The following is a 23,482-nucleotide window of genomic DNA, read 5'->3' on the forward strand; positions in this document are numbered from 1 at the left end:
AAGCACTTTCACTTAGTGGGACCCCCAAACTACAAAGAATCAGGGGTTACAGACGATCCAGTTAATATAAGCTTCATTCATTTACACATAACTTGTGTTTTTACTTTTTGTTTGTATAAGTGTGTGCAATTGTGAGGCATTATGTAAGGAAAAATGTGAAAGTATGATTTTTATAAATTTCATTTATGATACTATTCTTCCAGGTTAATAAAAATTTCAAAGATTTCTCCATCTTTATCATTTTTCTTTTTTCTATTCCCCACAAAAAGGAGCTGGTGGCTGGTCTCCTCTTGTGTCAAATAAATACCAGTGGCTGCAGATTGACCTTGGAGAGAGAATGGAGGTCACAGCTGTGGCCACCCAGGGAGGATACGGGAGCTCCGACTGGGTGACCAGCTACCTCCTGATGTTCAGTGATGGCGGGAGGAACTGGAAGCAATATCGACGAGAGGAAAGCATCTGGGTATGTGCATCTATTGAAAAGCAGTCTGTCAGAGTATGCACTATGCCAGTTACAACATTTTGCTGCCCATCTGTCAGGTCAAGTACAGAAACAGAGCCTCCTAAATTACTCAAAAATATTCCCACTGAATGTAAGGCACAGGTGACATTTTAGAATACACTGTCTATGTATAATTTATGAAATAAGTAAAAAGTAAAACAATGTAGGGGAAATGTCTTCCCATTATTTCTTTAAACAGTGTGTAGTCTAAGGTTTAAATAAATCACATGCAGCTCAATTTATTTTTGTTTAACCTCAGGCACAGTAGTTTGTATTGCCTGAGCATTTTTTAATTAAAGCATATTCATGTTTTTCTGTGTCCTCTGATAAATCGAAATTTCTAAAAGACTCAGAACATTTAAAAATTGATGTAATGGACAGTCCATCTCCTTTAGGATGGACTGGTTGGATCACCTTGCAGTCCAAGGGACTCTCAGGAGTCTTCTCCAAACCACAGTTCAAAAGCATCAATTCTTCGGCACTCAGCTTTCTTTATAGTCCAACTCTCACATCCATATATGACTACTGAAAAAACCATAGCCTTGACTAGACAGACCTTTGTTGACAAAGTAATGTCTCTGCTTTTTAATGTGGAGGACTTCTTGAGGCATATGTTGAATTCCTGCTCCAACAGGAACCTGAGCACCGTGTGGCTCCTTCTAATTTATGGACAGTATATGGTTAGGGTTCTTTGAATCATAACTACTCTAATTTACATCAGTGACGTAGTTTCTATTCTGATCACATGCTCATGCTCCTTTTAGAAGAATTAAGTTTTGTTTGCTTAACTTTTGGAATTTTAAAATATACGTAATCGACTACATAGTTAGGGTTTCATATCTTTAAATCACAGTTTGCTCCAAGTGAAAAGCTTCCAAAGAAGAGTGTTGTAAAGATCCGCCCAGGTTTTGCAATTGGGTGATGGGGCAACCAATGGGCAGGGTGGGGGGGTGGTATGGCTTGAAGATTTGTCAAATGGAGACAAAATTACTTTTTTCCTTTTTATTAAAAATGTAATTTAGGAATTCGGAAGAGCAAGGAATGAACTGTTAGTGTTTAATGGGGACAGGGTTTCAGTTTGAGAAGATGAAAAGTTCTGGGGATGGGTGGTGGTCATGGTTGCACAGCAGTGTGAATGTTAATGTCTAGAATTGTGCATTTAAAAATGTCTAAAGGGCTAAATGTTACGTTATATATATTTTACCACAATAAAAAATATACAGTGTGTCTTCCATTTAACTTAGTCTAAGGATGTTGTGTAACTTCATTTTTTTTTTTTTTTCTGAATTGTCATAGTAAGAGGAAAAATGTCAGCTAAAAACCTATTATCAATAAGGTTAATAGGCAACAAAATGATAATATGTGTTGGGTAACAAATTGCCCTCGTTTGAGTTTCCTTGTTATGTTGAGACCTAATAGATTGTGGTCTACTTAACTTTTTTGTCTCTGAAGCGCTTATTAAGTTTGTCAGTAAATGTTGATGTAAATTGAATCAAGAAGAACTAGTTAATTATCTAACACTAATTAAAACAATAAAATGAGAAGGAATTTGTGAGTGTTTTTAGGGCTGCCTGACAAAGTTTCCAAACAAGCAGTTGCCATGTATATGATTGGAAGCAGTTTTTCAGTTCAGTTCAGTTCAGTCACTCAGTCGTGTCTGACTCTTTGCGACCCCATGAATTGCAGCATGCCAGACCTTGCTGTCCATCACCAACTCCCGGAGTTCACTCAAACTCACATCCATCGAGTCGGTGATGCCATCTAGCCATCTCATCCTCTGTCGTCCCCTTCTCTTCCTGCCCCCAGTCCCTCCCGGCATCAGTCTTTTCCAATGAGTCAACTCTTCACATGAGGTGGCCAAAGTACTGGAGTTTCAGCTTTAGTATCAGTCCTTCCAAAGAATACCCAGGACTGATCTCCTTCAGAATGGACTGGTTGGATCTCCTTGCAGCCCAAGGGACTCTCAAGAGTCTTCTCCAACACCACAGTTCAAAAGTATCAATTCTTCAGCGCTCAGCTTTCTTCATAGTCCAACTTTCACATCCATACATGACCACAGGAAAAACCATAGCCTTGACTAGATGGATCTTTGTTGGCAAAGTAATGTCTCTTCTTTTGAATATGCTATCTAGGTTGGTCATAACTTTCCTTCCAAGGAGTAAGCGTCTTTTAATTTCATGGCTGCAGTCACCATCTGCAGTGATTTTGGTGTTGTGCTAATTCTAAGAGCACCAAGTCCAAACCAGAGTCAGTTCAGTTCAGTCACTCAGTCGTGTCCAACTCTTTGCAACCCCATTGACTGCCGCGGGCCAGGTCTCCCTGTCCATCACCAACTTCTGGAGTTTACTCAAACTCATGTCCATTGAGTTGGTGATGGCATCCAACCATCTCATCCTCTGTCATCCCCTTATCCTCACACCTTCAATCTTTCCCAGCATCAGGGTCTTTACAAGTGAGTCAGTTCTTCTCATCAGGTGGCCAAAATATTGGAGTTTCAGCTTCAATATCAGTCTTTTCAATGATCACCCAGGATTGATCTCCTTTAGGATGGACTGGTTGGATCTCCTTGCAGTCCAAGGGACTCTCAGGAGTCTTCTCCAAACCACAGTTCAAAAGCATCAATTCTTCGGCACTCAGCTTTCTTTATAGTCCAACTCTCACATCTATACATGACTGCTGAAAAAACCATAGCCTTGACTAGACAGACCTTTGTTGACAAAGTAATGTCTCTCCTTTTTAATATGCAGTCTAGGTTGGCCATAACTTTTCCAAGGGGTAAGTAAGCGTCTTTTAATTTCATGGCTGCAGTCACCATTTGTAGTGATTTTGGAGCCCCCCAAAATGAAGTCTGTCACTGTTTCCACTGTTTCCCAATCTATTTCCCATGAAGTAATGGGACTGGATGCCATGATCTTAGTTTTCTGAATGTTGAACATTAAGCCAACTTTTTCACTCTCCTCTTTCACTTTCATCAAGAGGCTCTATAGTTCTTCTTCACTTTCTGCCATAAGGGTGGTATCATGTGCATATCTGAGGTTATTGATATTTCTCCTGGCAATCTTGATTCCAGCTTGTGCTTCATCCAGCCCAGTGTTTCTCATGATGTACTCTGCATAGAAGTTAAATAAGCAGAGTGACAGTATACAGCCTTGACGTGCACCTTTTCCTATTTGGAACCAGTCTCTTGTTCCATGTCCAGTTCTAACTGTTGCTTCCTGACCTACTTACAGATTTCTCAAGAGGCAGGTCAGGTGGTCTAAGGTATTATTTAAGAGTAAGCAAGTTTAACTGTATAGCACAGGGAACTTTGCTCAATATTATGTGGCAGCCTGGATGGGAGGGCAGTTTAGGGGAGAAAGGATATGTGTATATCTATGGCTGAGTCCCTTTGCTGTCCACCTGAAACTATCACAACATTGCTAATTGGCTATACTCCAATTTGAAATAAAAAGTTTTTCTTTTTTTAAAGAATAAGTTAAAGTTAAATGAAGCACCTACTTATAAAGAGAAACTTTATTCAAAATTGCATATTATTTTTCAAAATTAGGTAACTAATGGTTGTGCTTATTCTCTCAGTCATGTGCAAGCCCATGGACTGTAGCCTGCCAGGCTCCTCTGTCCGTGGGATTTCCCAGGCCAGAATACTGGAGTGGGTAGCCATTCCTTTCTCCAGAGGATCTTCCTGACCCAGGGATCAAACCCTCATCTCCTGCGTTGCAGGCAGATTCTTTACTGTCTGAGCCTTCAGGGTGCCTACTTATTCTTAGTTGTATGAATTAAGGTTTATGTTTTTCCCACCTTCAACTCCATTTGATTGAGAAAGTGTGAAAATTCTTATTTTTCATTGAATCTGGTTCTAGGGGAACCTCATCTAAGCATCACCTTCTGTCAGTCTGTTTAATGATCAAGTGCCTTGTGAAGTAGGGTCAAGAATGCTGGTGAGGACAGAAGGATCCCTCAGACCTATGCATCATATCACACAGAAAAGACTGGTGAAGTAGCCTGCCTCCCACTCCTGAACTTGTATAAATAGAGACCTGGCCTACCCTGCCTGTGCCCCCAGCACTTCATGGTGCCTGGGTCTGAATAGAAAGTTGGACAATGTTTGCTGAATTATTGAGTGAGTGGACTCTATCTTCTGGCAGGTTGCCTTTCTTGAGCTCTCTGCTCTGTGCTTCTCTGTAGCCCTTTGTCCCAGCTTGTAGCCCTTGGTACTTAAAGGTCTAGTGTAGGTGTTTCTCCTCTCTTAGCATTTTTAATTCCTTTAGGAAAGGGGCTCATCCTTGCATCTTCAGCATTCATTATCATGGGTTAAGTGAATTCACCTCTTACTCCGGGCCCATTGTACACAATTGGCATTGACAGCAGTAAGTCTTACTACTTGATAATTATGAATTATACTTTCAGTTACTTTAAAAACATTAGGCACAGTGAGCCACCCTTATCATGGGTCCTGGGAATGGGCCAGCCTTGCAAGCAGGCCTTTCAGATGGTAGCAGTCAGAATTTCCCTGCTGACTCTTCTGTGTACATGCTCACTTACTTCCTTGTGGGTGTAGAACTGCAGCCCTGGAGGCTGTTAGCTGGGGGCTGGTCTTTGCTCCTAGAGGTCTCCTGCCTCCCTTATGCTTTCTGTGTGGCCTGCTCTTGCAGCTGCAGGTCAAGTCCCTTTCACCTGGTGATATGTTTCACATTAACATTTATTGATGAGTGACTGCTTCCATGGCTAAATTAGATTTCTGTTTGAAAATAACCAAATAAATCACAGTACTCAGAACTGTAAAATACACTCTAAAAGGATTTTATTTAAATCAAATAAAGGACTGTGTCTTAAATGAAGGTAAAATTATTGCCATCTTTTGCCAAGTGGTGCCCTACTTCTCAGGACACACACACTCTTTTGATGTGCAGAGTAAATGTCTTCATTTGAAATGCAGTGGAAGAGATATCACTGAAAAAAAAAAAAGGTGAGGAAAAGGGGTTCATTTCCTATAAGATGTGAACAAGCATGGATTACAGTCCATTGGGAAACCAGGTGGCTTGACAAAGCTTGATACTGAACATTCATAGGACTTACAAGATGTTTGTAAGTTCAGTCCAACTAAATCAGAAAATGGCCAGAATCTTTGGATGCTGAGGGTCATGGAACAGCACTGAAGTGAACAATACAACAGATCAGTGATCGCTGGCAAAGTTCAGGAACGTTTATTTTATTTTTTGTAATTAACTTATTTTATTTATTTTTTGATTATTTTATTTATTAATTTTTGGCTGCACTGGGTCTTCACCGCTGCATGGGCTTTCTCTGGTTGCTATGATCAGGGGCTACTCTTCCTTGCAAAGCATGGCTTTCATAAGTGGTGGCACATGGGCTCAGTAGTTGTGGCTTGCAAGCTCTAACTCACAGGCTCAGTAGTTGTGGCACACGTGAACTTAGCTGCTCCCTGGCCTGTGGGATCTTCCCAGACAAGGGATCAAACCCTTGTCCCCTGCATTGGCAGGCAGATTCTTAACCACTGGGCCACCAGGGAATTCCCAGTAATGTTTATTTTCTACTTTTCCCTGAGAATAAATCAACTAACACATATCAATCTACTGTGATTCTTGGATTCAGACAAGAATTTTGAGGCAGTCCTTGTGTATCAGGATTCATATCTATAGGACAATGTGAGCTCTGAGTTCCATGGGGGCCTCTGGACCAGGCTGGGGAGAGGTGTGGGCTCCATCCACTCTCCTGCTCTGGGGTTGTGGTCTGTGAGCATGCCTGGTGGGCAGGAGAGGTCCGTGGGTGGGCAGTCTAAAGCTCTGACATATTCCAAGTGGATGTCAGGGCTCCAGCTCCATCCCTGCCTACCTGAACATCTGTTAGGTCTTCCTGGGGCTCTGTCACAGACTTTGACCAGTTATCTTTCTCAGGCTACTAGCCTGCCCTGACTTTGTCTCTTCTCCCTCTCAGTTCCATTTGGTGGGAACAGTGGGCTGACTCTATAAAAGCCAGACTGATGCACCCTCTCCTGTCAGGTGACCATGGCCAATAGCTTGCTCTGCAATGGTGTCCTTTGTCGAGGCTCATCTGGCCCATTACCACTGGGTCCCTGCTCAGCCATGGGCACCTTTCCTCCTAGAGGGTGTTTTTTTCTTCTGTCTTACTTTGGCTTCACTCTCATCATCTGTTTCTCCCTCTTTTCTTCTATCCTTCTGTTCTTTATTTTTTCATCTGTCATTAAATATTTTTCTCCTCATTTCTCTCTTCTCTCTCCATTTCCTCCTATATTCTCCCTCCTTTCTGTATTGCTACAAACTCTAGAGAATCAACTCAAAGCAGTCTAGGTACTTGCGAGTCCAGCGACACTGAGAAGGGGAAGATTTAGCTGGGTCTCTGGCATGGTTGTAACTAGGAATCAGCCCAGCCTTGTACCTTCTGTGAACTGGCTTCTGATATTCGTTTTTCCTGTACTGGCTCAGAAATCTGAGGAAACAGGCTGACTTCTGTGGCTCTGGCTGAGGGTCATCTCATATCTCATGGCTTGTGGCCAGAGAAAAAGCTGGTCTGATCAGGACAGCTCTCTGACTACCCTGTACCAAGCACCGAAACCCCTGGGTTGGTAGGTGGGGCCATATAAGGACTTCATGTCCACCCTGATGAGGGCACTTAGGAGGGAGAGATGTTGGGAGGGCCATACTATCACATTTCCTGTTTTTTTTTTTTTTGTCTCTCTTTCACTCTCTCCCCATGACCTTTTGCTTTCTTTTCTATTTCTCTGGTTTCCTCTTCTCACACATCTTATCTTTCTACTCCTCTCTTTCCCATTTTCTCTACGAAAGACAGGACCTAGATTGCTATGGGTCCTGCTAATCAGCAGGTGGCCAATGGACCAGCAGCATCACTTGAAAGATCTTGATAGAAATATGGACTTTCAGCCCCCACCCAAATATATTGAATAGAATCTGCATTTTAATAAGATGAGCGGGTGATTCCAGTGCAGTTTAGACTGTGAGAAGGACAGACTGGAATGACCCAAGTCCCATCTGTGGGGAAAACTGCTCCGCACCTTAACCTAACCTCTAGCTTTCCGAATCAGAGGGGACTGTGCTCCCTGCTTGAGGATGTAGCTCATCCCACCCATGAGTTAGCCTGGGCAGGTGATGCTTTCTGTAACAAGACTTCAGGAACCTCGCTTCAGTGATGTTTGGCTACAGGCCATTCTCTTTATCCCTGATAGTCACCAACCTCATGGGGTGAAGCCCAGGTATTTTTTTCATTGTTATCAATAAATAACAAGTGGTTAAAGTTAGTTCTACCTTGGAAAACTATAATATACCCTGACTCTACACTCTGCATTTGTTAGGGGTTTATTCTTCATATTAAAAACTCATCAGAACTCTAGTTCAAAAGTTACACTCTATGAATTTAAGATGGAAGTTGCTATTTGTAAGGCAATGAACTTAGATTTTTAAGTGGATAAAGTGGATTTTTCTTCCTATGCAGGCCCTTTGCGTGAAAAAAGGCATTCTTCTAAGAAATGACTGGCAAATATATTTGAGAAAGATAAGAAAAGAAATGATTTGAAATAAACATAAGTTCTAGTTTAAATAATTCCATTTAATAGATTTCTTTTGCCTTGAAAAAATAAGTAGCAGTAGGTCCTTAAATGAATATAAAATAGAGCAAATCATCTGAAACTTTGTTCTTCTTTGGATAATTTCCAACCTAGAACACCAAGTAGACTAATTAATGAGATTAATTAATATTGAATTGAAAGATTCACAACAATCGCACAGCATTCTAAGAGAGCAACAAAGGTGAGCCCAAGGGTGTAGGGTAGAAAAAAGACAGAAATATTGGAAGCATGAGCGTTGGGTTGGAGGCATTTGTTGGTTATATATGCACCAATTTGTCTATTTTAGAGAAAGAGCTGATGCACACATGGCAAAATATTTACCTTGTTAAAATAGATCTAGATTGTTGGTACATGTATACCTGTTTCGGCAGGGATGTTTGAAATGTTGCATAATCAAATTAATAAACCATATTGGATTCAAGTTTAAATGAATTATGTTTACTTGGTATAAATAGAAAGATCATATGACTATGTGTAGTTTCAAAATAAAGAAGGATAAAAGCAGTGTTGAATCAGAATAAGAAAAACTGGACTCAGAGACAAGGAGGAGGGTTTGTATGTGAGGAAGTAGGTACTATGCTACATGTGAAGCTCTGTCAGGAGATAGAAGGAGCAGAAATTCTCTTGACAGAGATTTCTGCTAATTCAGTCATTAAATATATGTTGGTTTATTTCAGGTCTAGGTTGATACATTTATTGCTAATGAGTTGATGACCCAACAGAACCAATCCCTGCATCAGGTAGGAGGTTGCTCAGAAGGGTCTGCCGAGCGTACCTCGGCTGTCTGAGGCTTGTGCTAGTTCTGGACTCTCTGATTTCAAGTTTGGCTCTGAGACTGGATGGTTTCGAGCACAACAGGAGCAACACTTCAGTGATTCTGTATTGATCTCTTCCATGTCCTTGGCCTTGGCGAGGACATGGCCTTCCGCTTCCTAACCATCCACGTCATGAACGTGGAGTGCATTGATTTCTAAGGCAGTGACTGTGTACCGTGGTCAGTCTTGTTGATTGCATTTACCATCATGGACCACAGTTGAATTTTCTGTACATATCTCCCCGTCCTGGGCTCTGAGAGCCATTAGTTCAGGGATTGATTGCCCCAGAAGGCCAGGCCTATTACAATTTCTCAATAAGGAGTTGTTAGATTGAGTTAAGGAAAAGTTGCTATTTTCAAACAGACCTCAACCCAGATGGTTAGTTAGGTTAAAACTTAGCCAACCGTGTGATGCTGCTTATACGATGGGAGGCTTTCAGTGCTAGGTCTAACAGGAGGCTTGACACTTTTCTTCACAAAGTTGTACCAGGATGATGCCCTATTGAACCAAAGACAGAGGTAGTCCCATTTGCCCTTCACCGCAGGTCTCAGTGACAATAGAGATGAACACTGAATTTGGTCTGTCAAAACTGTTCAAAGTTGGAAAGTTTGAGGCAGAGAAGTGAATGAATCTGATCTGTGACCACAAAGTAATTGATGGGTCCCCAGAAGCCTGGGATCCAGTATAACAACTGCTTCTTGCCAGGATGACTGCATCCGGTGGGTGTGGAGCATCCTTCCTTCCATTTGTCAGTTACAGTCCTTCCCAAATGGAAAACCTTCGCTCACATCCCTTTCTCCTTGTATGAAAATTGCTTAGACCCTCCCTTCTTTTTCTACTCCTAGGAATTTTTGTTTTTATTTCTCAAGTATCACTATTCTTTTACCATATTTATTCATCTCATGCCTGTTACACATCAATTCTGGCATCAAGGACTACAGTTTGTTTATAACTATATCCCTCGTACAGACTTTATTGCTTTGCAAAAGTAACGATTTTGCTTATCTGAATTGCCATGTGTTGTCAGGTTGAGAGGAAGGGATGTGGTGGCAAGTAGAATTTTAAATATGTAGCAGGATAAACAGCAACTCTTGAGACATCTTACAAATTACAATTTTACCTTTCACAGATTGAGGTTGTTGCAGAAGTGGTGTTATTGGAGATCTATGTAAATTAGGGTATGTTTTACAAAAAAGGTAAATCTTAAACAGTAACATGGACAGAGTATGGCAGAGTTGTGGGGGAAATTGCTTTATAAGTAGAATTTTTTACCCATTTGGGAGAGGACACTGTTTTTAAGCAAGAATGTTGTTTTTAAGCAGGAAAAGTATATGATGGAAAAAGTAAATTTTTACCGAGAAAGGTACTCTGGCAGCACACTCATCGAAAGGAAATGTTGCTGAGCCGACTTTTAGGACGGTGAAAGAAAGGGCAGCTCAGGGAGCATCCTTCCAGGATTTCATGGAAATTCTTCCTACTGACTGCAGTTCTGGCACTTAGCTTCATACAGTGTGTTAAGACTGAGTTTCATAGGGAATGACTGTTAAAGTCTACAAAGTCTACAACTTTCACACATAATATAAACATAAAGAATGCACAGATATGCTGTGTACTTCATGGGTGATTTCCTGGGTCTGTAGGTCTGACATAAAGACAGGTATTTGGTACCAGACTGACTGGGTTCTTGGGAAAACGGCACACAGTGGAGGCAGCGTGATTAAAGCGACGCCATGTGCACAGCCCTCTGCGGTTTCTGCACTTCCAGTTAGAACAATTTTCTACCTTTGATGCGGACCACATTTTATAAATTTGTACAAAGGCACTAATGGAATTTCTTAGTTATATTTATTTATTTTCGGTCGCACTGGTTCTTCGTTGCTGTGTGCAGGGTTTTTCCGGTTGCAGTGCAAGGGCTTGTCCTTGCTGTAGCTTCTCTTGTTGCGGAGCACAGGCCCCATGCACATGGGTTTCAGCAGCTGCAGCATGTGGTCTCAGTAGTTGTGACTCACAGGTGCTAGAGCTCATGGGTTTCAGTAATGGTGGCTTGTGGGCTTAATCCTGGACCAGGGATGGAATCCATGTCTCCTGTGTTGGCAGGTGGATTTTTATCCACTGTGCCACCAGCGTGGGACACAATAATGAAAGTTTAAAATTTTGCAAAAAGGAAGACAGGCTTTGAGGATTTTTTAAAATATTAATATCAGAGTCTCAAAATTTTGAGAAAATAAGAATTTCTGATGAGCAAACATCAGACTTTCAGAGCAGTTATGGGTAGGACAGCAGTTGAGAAGCTGGATGCTCTTCAGTCATGTTTAAAGGTCTCAGACAGAAAGAAATATTGGTTCGACCAGGGGCCAGACAACTTCCCCTGTGAATGGACAGATAATAAATATTTTTGGCTTTGTAGACCGTATAGTCTCTCTTGTGACTGCTCAACTATGCTGTCCTGTGAAAGTAGCCACAGGTAATATGTACTAATAAATGAAGGCGTGTGGCAGTGTTCCAATAAAACTTTATTTACAAAGCTACGCAGTCAGCTGGTTCTGGGTTTAGGTTGTTTATCCTTGGTCTAGTCCATTTTTTAAAATCTATTTAAGGTGTAATGTAGGGATCCAGTATGAGAAATGAAAATTATAGCATCAATGTGACACAGTATAACCTCTCAGACTTGAACTTCACAGAACTTTTGCTAATACTCCTGCTTAGGATAGTACTTTTCAAATTGTATCCTAGGAAAACTTTCTTTTCATTGTACATGTATGCATGTAATTTGATGTCTTTCAGGATAAGATAAATACTACACATCTGACCTATGATATCATTACATCGCACTTAGCATAAAACTAAGTTTTAAAAAAATCAGTTTAAAGAAAAATGTTAAAACAATAAGAAGTGCTAACCCACACTGAGTACTTAGCAAGCGCCTGACACTACTTCATGTGTTTTATACATATTTATTAAATATATCCTCACACCAGCCCTCTAATGCCCAGTTTACAGAAAAGGACACTGAGGTATGAAGAGTTCAAGTTCAGTATCCTTAGACTCACAGAGCTTGTTTGTGAAGTCACAAAGGTTTAAACTCCAGCTGTCTGGCCACAGGGCCCACATTCAAACCACCTTGCCACAATACAGAGGGTTCATGCTGGAGAGGGATAAAACGATGGTGCAGAATGGGGATCCTCTTCCTTAGGATACAGGAAGCAGGCACTCTCAGACAGTGCTAGCAGCGTAACATGTTATAAAATGGGTTCATGTTCAACTCATGTCTCCTGCATTGGCAGGTAGATTTCTTTACCACTGAGCCACCAGGGAAGCCAATATGCCCAAACGTATACCCAAAGCAGGATCTGGAAGAGATGTTTGCACACCCATGTTCATCACAGCATTGTGCACATCCTTAGAAGATGATTTCTATCAACTTAAGTGTTCAAAAGCACCCACAAAAATACACCCGCTATTTAGAATTCTGAAGATGACAATCCAAAAGGAGTGGTGCTATTAAATTCCATCAATATATTGTCTACACCAAGTAACAATTCTACGAGTTAGTCCCACCAGAATACTAAGAGATGAACAGAAAGTGCCTTTGAGAAAATTAAGTACATTGTTTATAGTCATGATCCAGTTGTCTGTCAATCGGTGAATACATAAATACTTCATTTTATGGAACGATATAATATATGGAATTCTTTCCTTTCAAAACAAAGAAGTTACTTAATCTATTTATTTATTTGAAGTAACATGGGTTTAAAACATATAATTTTCATGTGTACAACATTATCAAATACATTTACTGATAAAGAGCTTTAAGAAATAATTTCTTACAGCAAGGAAAGAGTATGTATTTATTGTGTCTCCATTAGAAATTTCCAAGATGAACATATACATACATGTGCACGCAAATATATATAGACTATTTCTAGAAGCACACAAGATAAATTATGAATAGCATTTCTCATTTTGGGTAGATACGCAATGAGTAGGCAATGAATGCTATTTTTAAACTACATACATGTATTGCTGCTCAAGTAGATACAAATTTTGAAAGGATTGAAGGAAAAAACAAAGGAAATACAAAGTAGTATCTTAATTCTGGTAAAGAATTGTTCTGCAGTTGCTAAGTCATGTCCGACTCTTTATGATCCCGTGAACTGCAGCATGCCAGTCTTCTCTGTCCGTCACTATTTCCCTGAGTTCACTCAAACTCATGCCCATTGAGTCAGTGATGCCATCCAACCATCTCATCCTCTGTCACCCCCTTTTCCTCCTGCCCTCAATCTTTCCCAGCATCACGGTCTTTTCCAGTGAGTCAGCTCTTTGCATCAGGTTCCCAAAGTATTGGAACTTCAGCCTCAGTATCAGTCACTCCAATGAATATCCAGGGTTGATTTCCTTTCGGATTGACGGGTTTGATCGTCTTGCAGTCCAAGAGACTCTTAAGAGTCTTCTCTAACTCCACGGTTCAAAGCATCAATTCTTTGGCACTCAGCCTTCTTTACGGTCCAACTCACATCCATACATGACGACTGGAAAAACCATAGCTTTGACTATAAGAACCTTTGTCGGCAAAGTGATGTCTCTGCTTTTTAGTACTGTCTTTAGTGCTGTCTAGGTTTGTCACCAACATTCGCTGGATTATAGAGAAAGCAAGGGAATTTCAGAAAAATATCTATCTCTGTTTCATCAAATACACTAAAGCCTTTGACTGTGTGGATCATGACAAACCATGGAAAGCTCTTAGAGAGATGGAAATACCAGACCATCTCTCCTATCTCCTGAGAAACCTGTATGCATATCAAGAAGCAACAGTTAGAACCCTGTATGGAACAACTGATTGGTTCAAGATCAAGAAAGGAGTACGACGGGGCTGTCTGCTGTCACCCTGTTTGTTTAACCTAGACACTGAGCACATCATGAAAAATGCTGGGCTACATGAGTTACAGGCCAGAATCGAGATAGGCAGGAGAAACAACAACCTCAGCTATGTGGATGATACCACTCTAATGGCAGAAAGTGAAGAGGAACTAAAGAGCCTCTTGATGAGGGTGAAGGAGCAGAGTGAAAAAGCCAGCTTAAGACTAAATATTAAAAAAATACTATGGCATCCAGCCCCATTAATTCATGCAGATGGAAGGGGAAAAGGTGGAAGTAGTGACAGATATCCTCTTCTTGGGCTCCAAAATTACTGTGGATGGTGACTGCAGCCGTGAAATCAGAAGATGATTATTTCTTGGCAGAAAATCCATGACAAACCTAGACAGTGTGAAAAGCAGAGACATTATTCTGCTGACAAAGATCTGTATTGTCAAGGGTATGGTCTTCCCAGTGGTCACATAAGGTTGTGAGAGCTGGACCAAAAAGAAAGCAGAGCATCAAAGAATTGATGCCTTTGAACTGTGGTGCTGGAGAAGACTCCTGAAAGTCCCTTGGACAGCAAATGAATGGAAAACTCATTTGATCAGCAAACAGATCAAACGAGTTAATATTGAGGGAGATCAGCCCTGAATATTTACTGGAAGGAATGATGCTGAAGCTGAAACTCCAGTATTGTGGTCGTCTTTTGCAAACAAATGACTCATTGGAAAATACCCTGATGCTGGGAAAGATCGAGGACAGAAAGAAAAGAGGGTGTCAGAGGATTAGATGGCTGGACAGCACCACTGATGCAATGAACATGAACTTGAGCAGACTCTGGGAGATGGTGAGGGACAGGGAGGCCTGGCATGCTGCAGCCCATGAGGTGGCAAAGAGTTGGACACGACTGGCAGACTGAACAAAAACAGCAATTAGTTTTGTCACAGCTATTCTTCCAAGGAGCAAGTGTCTTTTAATCTCCTGGCTGCAGTTAACGTCTGTAGTGATTTAGGAGCCCAAGAAAATGAAATCTGACACTGTTTCCACTTTTTCCCCATGTATTTGCCATGAAGGGATAGGACCAGATGCCATGATCTTCCTTTTTTGAATGTTGGATTTTAAGCCAGCTTTTCCACTCTCCTATTTCACCTTCATTAAGAGGCTCTTTAGTTCCTCTTCACATGCTGCTGCTAAGTCGCTTCAGTCGTGTCTGACTCTGTGTGACCCCATAGACATCAGCCCACCACACTCCACTGTCCCTGGGATTCTCCAGGCAAGAACACTGGAGTGGAATGCCATTTCCTTTTCCAATGCATGAAAGTGAAAAGTGAAAGTGAAGTTGCTCAGTTGTGTCTGACTCTTTAGTGACCCCATGGACGGCAGCCCACCAGGCTCCTCCATCCATGGGATTTTCCAGGCAAGAGTACTGGAGTGGGGTGCCATCCTCTTCACATACCAGCCATTAAAGTGCATGGCACCTGCAAATCTTGCTGTTATTGTTCAGTTGCCCAGTCGACTATTCTCTGCATTCAGTTGGGTATATCTTTCCCTTTCATGGTAAAGACTATAACATTAAATTCACCATTCTTACCAATTTTAAGTGTACAATTCAGTAGTGTTAAGTATAGTCATAGTGTTAGAAATAGAAATGGATCTGTGCAACTTTCTCACCTTGTAAAACAAACTGAGTAAACACAAAGTTCCCGCCCTGCCCTTAGCCACTGGCAATCCCCTCTCTAGTATCTGTTTCAGTGCTTTTTGGTGCCTTAGATTCTTCATATTAGTGGAATCCTACAGTATTTGCCCTTTTGTGATGATTTATTTCACAATGCATAATGTTCTTTCGGTTTATCCATATTATGTGAAAGTTAAAGTTGCTCAGTCATGTCCAACTCTTTGTGAACCCATTGACTGTAGTCTGCCAGGCTCCTCTGTCCATGGAATTCCCCAGGCCAGAATACTGGAGTGGGTAGCTGTTCCCCTCTCCAGGGGATTTTCCCAATCCAGTTATTGAACTGGGGTCTCCTGCATTGCAGGTGGATTCTTCACCAGCTGAGCCACCAGGGAAGCCCAAATGTATGTAAATAGATTCTGTATCATTTTTACAGTGAATATATTCCTAATACAGGCTTTTAGATGGCATGGATAAGAAAAAGTACCATTTCAACTTAGAGAAAACATTTTAGGTGACTTTCTCTTTTTTTAATGTGTGTTATTGAAATGTGGTTGATTTATAATGTGTTAATTTCTACTGTATAACAAAATGATTCAGTTATATATCTGTATATATGTTTGTGTGTGTGTACATATCCCTGGGAATGGTTACCTACTCCAGTATTCTTGCCTGGAGTATTCCATGGACAGAGGAACCTGGCAGGCTACAGTCCATGGTGTTGCAAAGGGCTCGACACAACTAAGTAACTAACACACACACACACACACACATATATATAGTTTTAGTTGTCAAGTGATGCTCAACTCTTTTGTGACCCCATGGACTGTAGTTCACCAGGTTCCTCTATCCATGGAGATTTCCTAGGCAAGAATACTGGAGTGGGTTGCCGTTTCCTTTTCCAAGGGATCTTCCCAAAACAGGGACTGAACCCGAGTCTCCTGCATTGCAGGTAGATTCTTTCCTGCTGAGTCACCAGGAAATATATATATATAATTTATAATTATTTTTCATATTCTTCCCATTATTGTTTATCACAGAATATTGAATATAGTTATCTGTGCTATGCAGTAGGACCTTGTTGTTTATCCATTCTATATATAATAGTTTGTATCTGCTAATCTCAAACTCCTACTCCATCCCTCACCTACCTTCCCTCCACTTTGGCAACCACAGTCTGTTCTCTATGTCTGAGTCTGTTTCATAGATAAATTCATCATTTGTGTCATACTTTAGATTCTGCATAGAAGTGTTGTCATATGATATTTGTCTTTCTCTGACTTACTTCACTTAGTAGGTCCATCCATGTTGCTGCAAATGACATTGTTTTATTCTTTTTTTTATGACTGAGTAGCGTTCTATTGTATATATGTACCATATCTTTATCCATTCATTTCTTGATGATCGTTTATGTTGTTTCCAAGTCTTTTGGTTATTGTAAATAGTATGCAATGAACATTTCGGTGAATTTGTCTTTTTTAATTATAGTTTCCTCCAGATATATGCCCAAGAATGAGATTGAAGGATTATATAGCTACTCTATTTTTAGCTTTTTGAGAAACTCCCGTACTGCTTTCCATGGTGACTGTACCAGTTTACATTCTCACCAACCATGTAGGAGGTTTCCCTTTTCTTCACACCCTCTCATTTGCTATTTGTGCTTTTTCATGATGGCCGTTTTGACTGGTGTGAAGTGGTACCTCATTGTAGTTTCTTGTGTAGTTTTGATTTGCATTTCTCTAATAATTAGCGATGTTGAGCATCTGTGTTGACCATTTGTTTGTCTTCTTTGGAGAGATGTCTATTTAGGTCTTCTGCCCATTTTCAACTGTGTTGTTTGTTTTTTGTCTTTGAGTTGTATGAGCTGTTTGTGTGTTTTGGAAATTAAGCCCTTGTTGGTTGCATTGTCTGCAAATATCCTCCTCACTTCCACATGTTTTCTTTTCATTTTGTTTATAGTTCCCTTTGCTGTACAAAAGCTTGTAAGCTTGATTAGATCTCATTTGTTTATTTTTGCATTTATTTATCTTGTCTTGACTTAAGAAAACATTGGTATGATTTATGTCAGAGAATGTTTTGCCTATCTTCTCTTCTAAGAGTTTTTTGATGAGGTGATTTTCTTCTTGCATATAAAAGAGCAAGCTGTCTCTGGGATTATATTACAGAGATTTGTGTGTGTGGACAGAAGTGCACTTGTCTACCATGTTGTGTAAGTATCTATAGGGTGAAGCTCCAGACATGAAGCACATGACTCATCTTCCATTCATATTCCCAATTACTCTTTTGCTGTGCTGGGGATTCTGTGCTTATTTCTTTAAGAGGGATCAGTTAAGAGCTAAGGAAGAGAAGTTTTGAAAAAGAGTTGAAGGTCAGGACATTTTTCTAGAAGGGGCTATGAGCAAGAAAGAAGAAGGGCAGGCAGTGGAAATATGAGACCTCAGCCTCACACTGCATCTGTGACCCAGAGACAGAAGTTCAAAATAAATCAGTTTTGATGCATATTAGGCAAGTGGAGTTTATTTGGATTTGAACTCCTGTCTTCTCTTTTGTGTGTTTTTTTTTTTAATGTTCCTAATCATTCAGCCTGAGTGGCTTATCTTCCTTTCAGAGCTTTGAACATTTTAATGATTCAATATCTTTCTTTTTTAAAAAAGAGAGAAGAGAAAAATTATTTGAGCAGTAGAAAGAGCTCCCTGGGGAGTGCTTGTGTATGTTGCAGCAAAAGCTTTATTAGCTAAAGTTCCCACTGATGGAAAATTCAGACATAGGAAAAGCTCCTGCATATTGTAAGCAAATTTGAGAGCTACCAAAAATATCTTCAGAATGCAATGCAAAATTACTGTGGCAACAGGTTTTCATCCTCATATCCCCAAGTAATAAAAAGTGAAATGGTCAGTGAATTACATCACCAGGCTTTCTATCCTTCAGTTCAGTTCAGTTCACTCAGTTGTGTCCAACTCTTTGCAACCCCATGGACTGCAGCACACCAGGCTTCCCTGTCCTTAGATTAAATGAATAAATAAATAGATGAATCAATTATTTGAGGAACCTGGCAGTGATATCCAGGGTCTTTTGTAAAAATGCCTATCAAACAATCTGTATGTGTGTGTGTGTTCAGTCACTTCAATTGTGTCCGAATCTTTGTGGCCCTATGGATTGTAGCCCACCAGGCTCCTCTGTCCATGGGGATTCTCCAGGCAGGAATACTGGAGTGGGTTCCCATGCCCTCCTCCAAGGGATCTTCCAGACCCATGGATTGAACTCACATCTCATGTCTCCTGCATTGGCAGGTGGGTTCTTTACCGCTAGTGCCACCTGGGAAGTCCTGTCAAATACTCTAGGGCACCTTTAAATGGAAAGGGATTAAATCTATCCCTGTATTAGTTTCCTAGGGCCACTGTCACAAAGTAGCAGAAAGTGGGGGGCTTAAAAAAAACAGAAATTCGTTGTTTTAAGTCCGCGCCTTTCATAATTCTGGAGGCTAGAAGTTAAAAATCAATGTCTTGTCAGGGCATGGTCAGGATAAAGGTCTCTGGAGAACCTCTTCCAGGTTGTTGTCTTAACTTATGATGTTAATAGTAATTCTTGGAGTTCTTTAGCTTGTAGATCATCATTGCAATCTCTGCCTCCATTGCCATGTGGCTTTCTTCCTCTGTACCTTTATCTTATCTTCCCTCTTTGTGTATCTCTCCTCTTCTTTAGACTTTCCTGGTGGCTCAGATGGTAAAGCGTCTGCCTACAATGCGGAAGACCCAGGTTCGATCCCTGGATTGGGAATATCCACTGGAGAAGGAAATGGCAACCCACTCCAGTAGTCTTGTCTGGAAAATCCCATGGATGGAGGAGCCTGGTAGGCTACAGTCCACAGGGTTGTAAAGAGTCAGACACAAATGAGCAACTTCACTTCACTTCTTCTTCTTATAAGGACCCAGGTCATATTGGATTAGGGCCCTCTGTCATGACCCCATCTGAAACTGATGACATCTGCAAAGGCAAAATTTCCAAAGAAGTTCACATTCACAGGTTCTGGAGTTAGGATCCCAATATATCTCATCATGACAGTTGTCTAGAAGGACAGAGGTGTGCATGTGTACTAAGTTGCTTCAGTCATGTCTGACTCTTTGCAACCCTATGGACTCTAGTCTGCCAGCCTCCTCTGTCCATTGGGATTCTCCAGGTAAGAATATTTGAGGGGGTTGCCATGCCCTTCTCCAGGGTATCTTCCCCATCCAGGAATCGAACCAGCATTTCTTATGACTCCTGCATTGGCAGGAAGGTTCTTTACCTCTAGTGCCACCTGGGGGTGAAAGTGAAGTCTCTCAGTTGTGTCTGACTCTTCGACCCCATGGACTGTAACCTACCATGCTCCTCTGTCCATGGGATTTTCCAGGCAAGAGTACTGGAGTGGGTTGCCATTTGCTCAGAGGATCTTCCCAATGCAAGGATCAAACCCGGGTCTCCTGCATTGTAGGCAGACGCTTTACCATCTGAGCCACCAGGGAAGCCACCTGGGGGTAGCTATAGTCAAATTACGCTTATTGAAAAGAATGAAGCACTTTCTCATGTTGCTTGTTGTGCCCTCTCTTTGTTAGGGAAGAAGAGGATTAATCTGGAATTGATAAAAAATGTTTCTGCACCTCATAGCAAATAGAATCTGAGAAAATGAGCAAACAGCACCCTGGAGTGCTACAGGGAGTAGGATCTAGAAAGGGAGACTGAAATTTGAGTCAATGTGAAGATCAGTTGGTATCTAACATTTACTGAATGTTCATTGTGAGCCAGGCATGGTTTTAAGCATTTCAGGGGCATCATATTATTTAATCTTTCTCCATGAGTTTCTTCATTTTACAAAGAAACTCTGAAGCTCAGTTACACAACGATCAATTTCTATGTTACTCTGGAATATTCTAAGGTATGATGGAAGTAGCCCTTTATTTTTCTATTATTATTATTTATTTTTTATTACCTTCAATGAGATAAATTTCCAGAGCTCACAGAAGAAAGAGAAGATGGAAGGGAGGAAGACTTTTTAACATCATCATGTTTGTGGTGAGGCAGAGGCAAGTCTGAATCACCTGAGGGCTGGGTTTAGGAGATAAGAGTGTGCCCAAGGATACTGTTCAGAAATGGTATGGAGAATTGCCGACCTCAGGATACTGAATGAAAGTCTGTGTGCTGTGGTTTTGTGGCTATCCCAGCTCAGACTGTGCCTCTGTGCTTGGGGGTCTACCATCTTTGTTCAAGGTTCCAGACAGAAACAAAGACGCTGAATTTTTGGTGCCTTTGTAAATTCTGTCTCTTTCCTGGGAGTGAGATGGAAACTATACCCAGATGTTCCTACCAGGTTTGGAGGGAGTTCAGTGTTGAACAAAACACATTCCCTGCTTCATAAAAGGGTGCTCAGCTCAAGACTTGGGGCATCTTGGTTCACAGAAATGAGAAACAGAGCAGTTTTAGGTCAGGCTTTGCTTTTATGCACTTTTGTCCGGGCACAGCATCTCTGAACATCAGTTTTTTCAGTCTCTGTCCTTTATTGGGCCTTTGCTCAGTCATAGGAAGCCCTCAAGATGCATGCAGATGTATGAACAAGCGAGTGCTCAGTCATGTCCAACTCTTTACGACCCCACGGACTGTAGCCCACCAGGCTCCTCCGTCCATGGAATTCTGCCGTTTCCTTTTCCAGGGGACCTTCCTGATCCAGGAATTGAACCCATATCTCTTGTGTCTCCTGCGCTGGCAGGTGGAATCTTTGCCACAGAGTCACCTCAGAAGCCCATCCAGATGTGTATTATTCCCTAAATCAATCTGAACCCCAAACCTGGTCCTTAAGTACTACCATAGGCCAAAAAACAACCAGGAAAGGGAAGGAAGGATGAAAAGAAGATGCAGGTGGGAGGTGCACAGGTAAGGGTCCTGGTTCAGCTGTCACCTGCAGAACAGAAGCAAGTTGTCACAGCTTGCTTGCTCTGCCTCCAGGTTGGAGCCTGAAGAGCTTGACTGGATTCAGTTCTCTCTATTAAAAAGTTGCTAGGTCATTTTCAAATTTTATTTTATTTTCTCATTTACACTTAGTTTGCAGTTGAGCTTGTTTGGGTTTTGCTTTCTCCTTTTCTTCTCTTGATTTGGCTTTATTACTTTCAAGTAATACTTTTCTTTCAATCACCATTTTCTTCTTATTAATGCTATTTTACATTGCTTGCTGAGGGCTGATTTTGTTACCCTCACTGCTGTTTTGTCTTCTTGGCAGCCCCCTGAGACCATCTATTTACTACACTGTGTTCTCCAAGAAACTGTGGAGAGGCTGCCTAACAGACAATCTCCTGAGAGACTTTCTGTTACCCATTTTCAATGGGAAGCAGTTTCAGCCAGAACTAGGTAATTACCCAGTTTCATCGTAGCTGGGTAATACAAGCATCCAAATCATAGGGGGTGGGAGGATGTGAATTCTGAGCATTTATTTTGATTGAATCATAGGTGTAACTTTCCCTCTTTCGGCTCCTGACGTGGATTAATGATTCAGAGGTCGTTGTGTGTGTGCTAAGTTCCTTCAGTCATGTCTGACTCTGTGCAACCATATGGACTGTAGCCTGCCAGGCTCCTCTGTCCATGGGCTTCTCCAAGCAAGAATGCTGGAGTGGGTTGCCATGCCCTTCTCCAGGGGATTTTCCCATCCCAGGGATTGAACCTGGCTCTCTTATGTCTCCTGCACTGGCAGTTGGGTTCTTTACCACTAGCGCCACCTGGGAAACCCTCAGAGGTCATTACCTTAATATAAAAAGGTGTTCATGCTGGCAAGAGCTAGATAAGCTAGTAGGCATTTTGTGACTCTCACTATATTCCCTGGTAAGGAATGAGAAATTATGCCATGTGTCCTGCCACTGTGTGACACCAAATGAGGTGCAGTGTCAGCGGGCTTCATGTGACGTGAAGCTGAGAATGGGTGTGTTGGCAGCCGCCCAGAGTGCCTGGAAATCTACAACTGTGGCTGGGATGAGTGGTTGCCCTTAACCACAGGGGGTTCATATGCAGGAAACTTGGTGATCCTCTTTGTATCAGTCTGGGTCATAGTGATGACATTCACATAAATGAAAATGCTCCTTTTCTTTGTTTAAATTTTTGTTATTATAAAATATACATAACATACAATTTACCATTTTAAGTATTTTAAGTGGCATTAAGTACACTTACTTGTGTTTCTGTCACCCCACTATTCATCTTCAGAATTTTTGAGAAATAAAAGAACTGATATTTATTGAATGTGTGTATTTTTATATAATTTTAAAGGTTACACTCCATTTACAGTTATTACAAAATATTGGCTATATTCTTCATGGCATATATCCTTGTAGCCTATCTTACATCAATAGTTTATACCTCCCACTCCCCACTCCTATTTTGCCCCCCTGCCCTGGTAAACACTATTTTTTTCTCTGTGAGTTTGATTCTTTTTTTTGATATATTTACTAGTTTCTTGTAACATGTACGTGAGAAAGAGAAAGACAAGAGTTCCAGAGAATAGCAAAGAGAGATAAGAAGGTCTTCTTAAGTGAACAATGAAGAGAAGCAGAGGAAAGTAAGAATGGGAAAGGCTAGAGATCTCTTTAAGAAAATTAGAGATACTCTAATCCTAAACCCTAACCCTAACCCCTAACCACAACCCTAACTGTAACCCCTTAACCTTTGTCCATGCAAAGATAGACACAATAAAGGAAAGAAATGGTAAGACTTTAGAAGCGTAAGAGATTAAGAAGACATGGCAAGAGTACACAGAAGAACTATACAGAAAAGATTGTAATGATCCAGATAATTACGATGGTGTGGTCATTCACATAGAACCAGACATCCTGAAGTGTGAAGTCCAGTGGGCCTTAGGAAGAATAACTATGAACAAAGCTAGTGGAGGTGATAGAATTCCAGTTGAGCTATTTCAAATCCTAAAAGATGATGCTGTGAAAGTGCTGCACTCAATATGCCAGCAAATTTGGAAAATTCAGCAGTGGCCACAGGACTGGGAA

The 23,482-nt window shown here is 41.1% G+C and overlaps 1 protein-coding gene across 1 annotated transcript in view; it reads left to right on the top strand.

The window, feature by feature from the left end:
* The window catches only part of LOC104992524 (contactin-associated protein-like 3), a 232,716-nt gene that overhangs the window by 59,484 nt on the left and 149,750 nt on the right, over positions 1-23,482 (top strand). The window contains exon 3 of the mRNA XM_010845436.1: positions 270-463. Within this exon, the coding sequence (XP_010843738.1) occupies positions 270-463 (194 nt within the window). The remainder of the gene's footprint in view (positions 1-269; positions 464-23,482) is intronic.

This window comes from Bison bison, unplaced genomic scaffold, assembly GCF_000754665.1.
Source record: "Bison bison bison isolate TAMUID 2011002044 unplaced genomic scaffold, Bison_UMD1.0 scf7180017864217, whole genome shotgun sequence".
Taxonomy (NCBI): domain Eukaryota; kingdom Metazoa; phylum Chordata; class Mammalia; order Artiodactyla; family Bovidae; genus Bison; species Bison bison.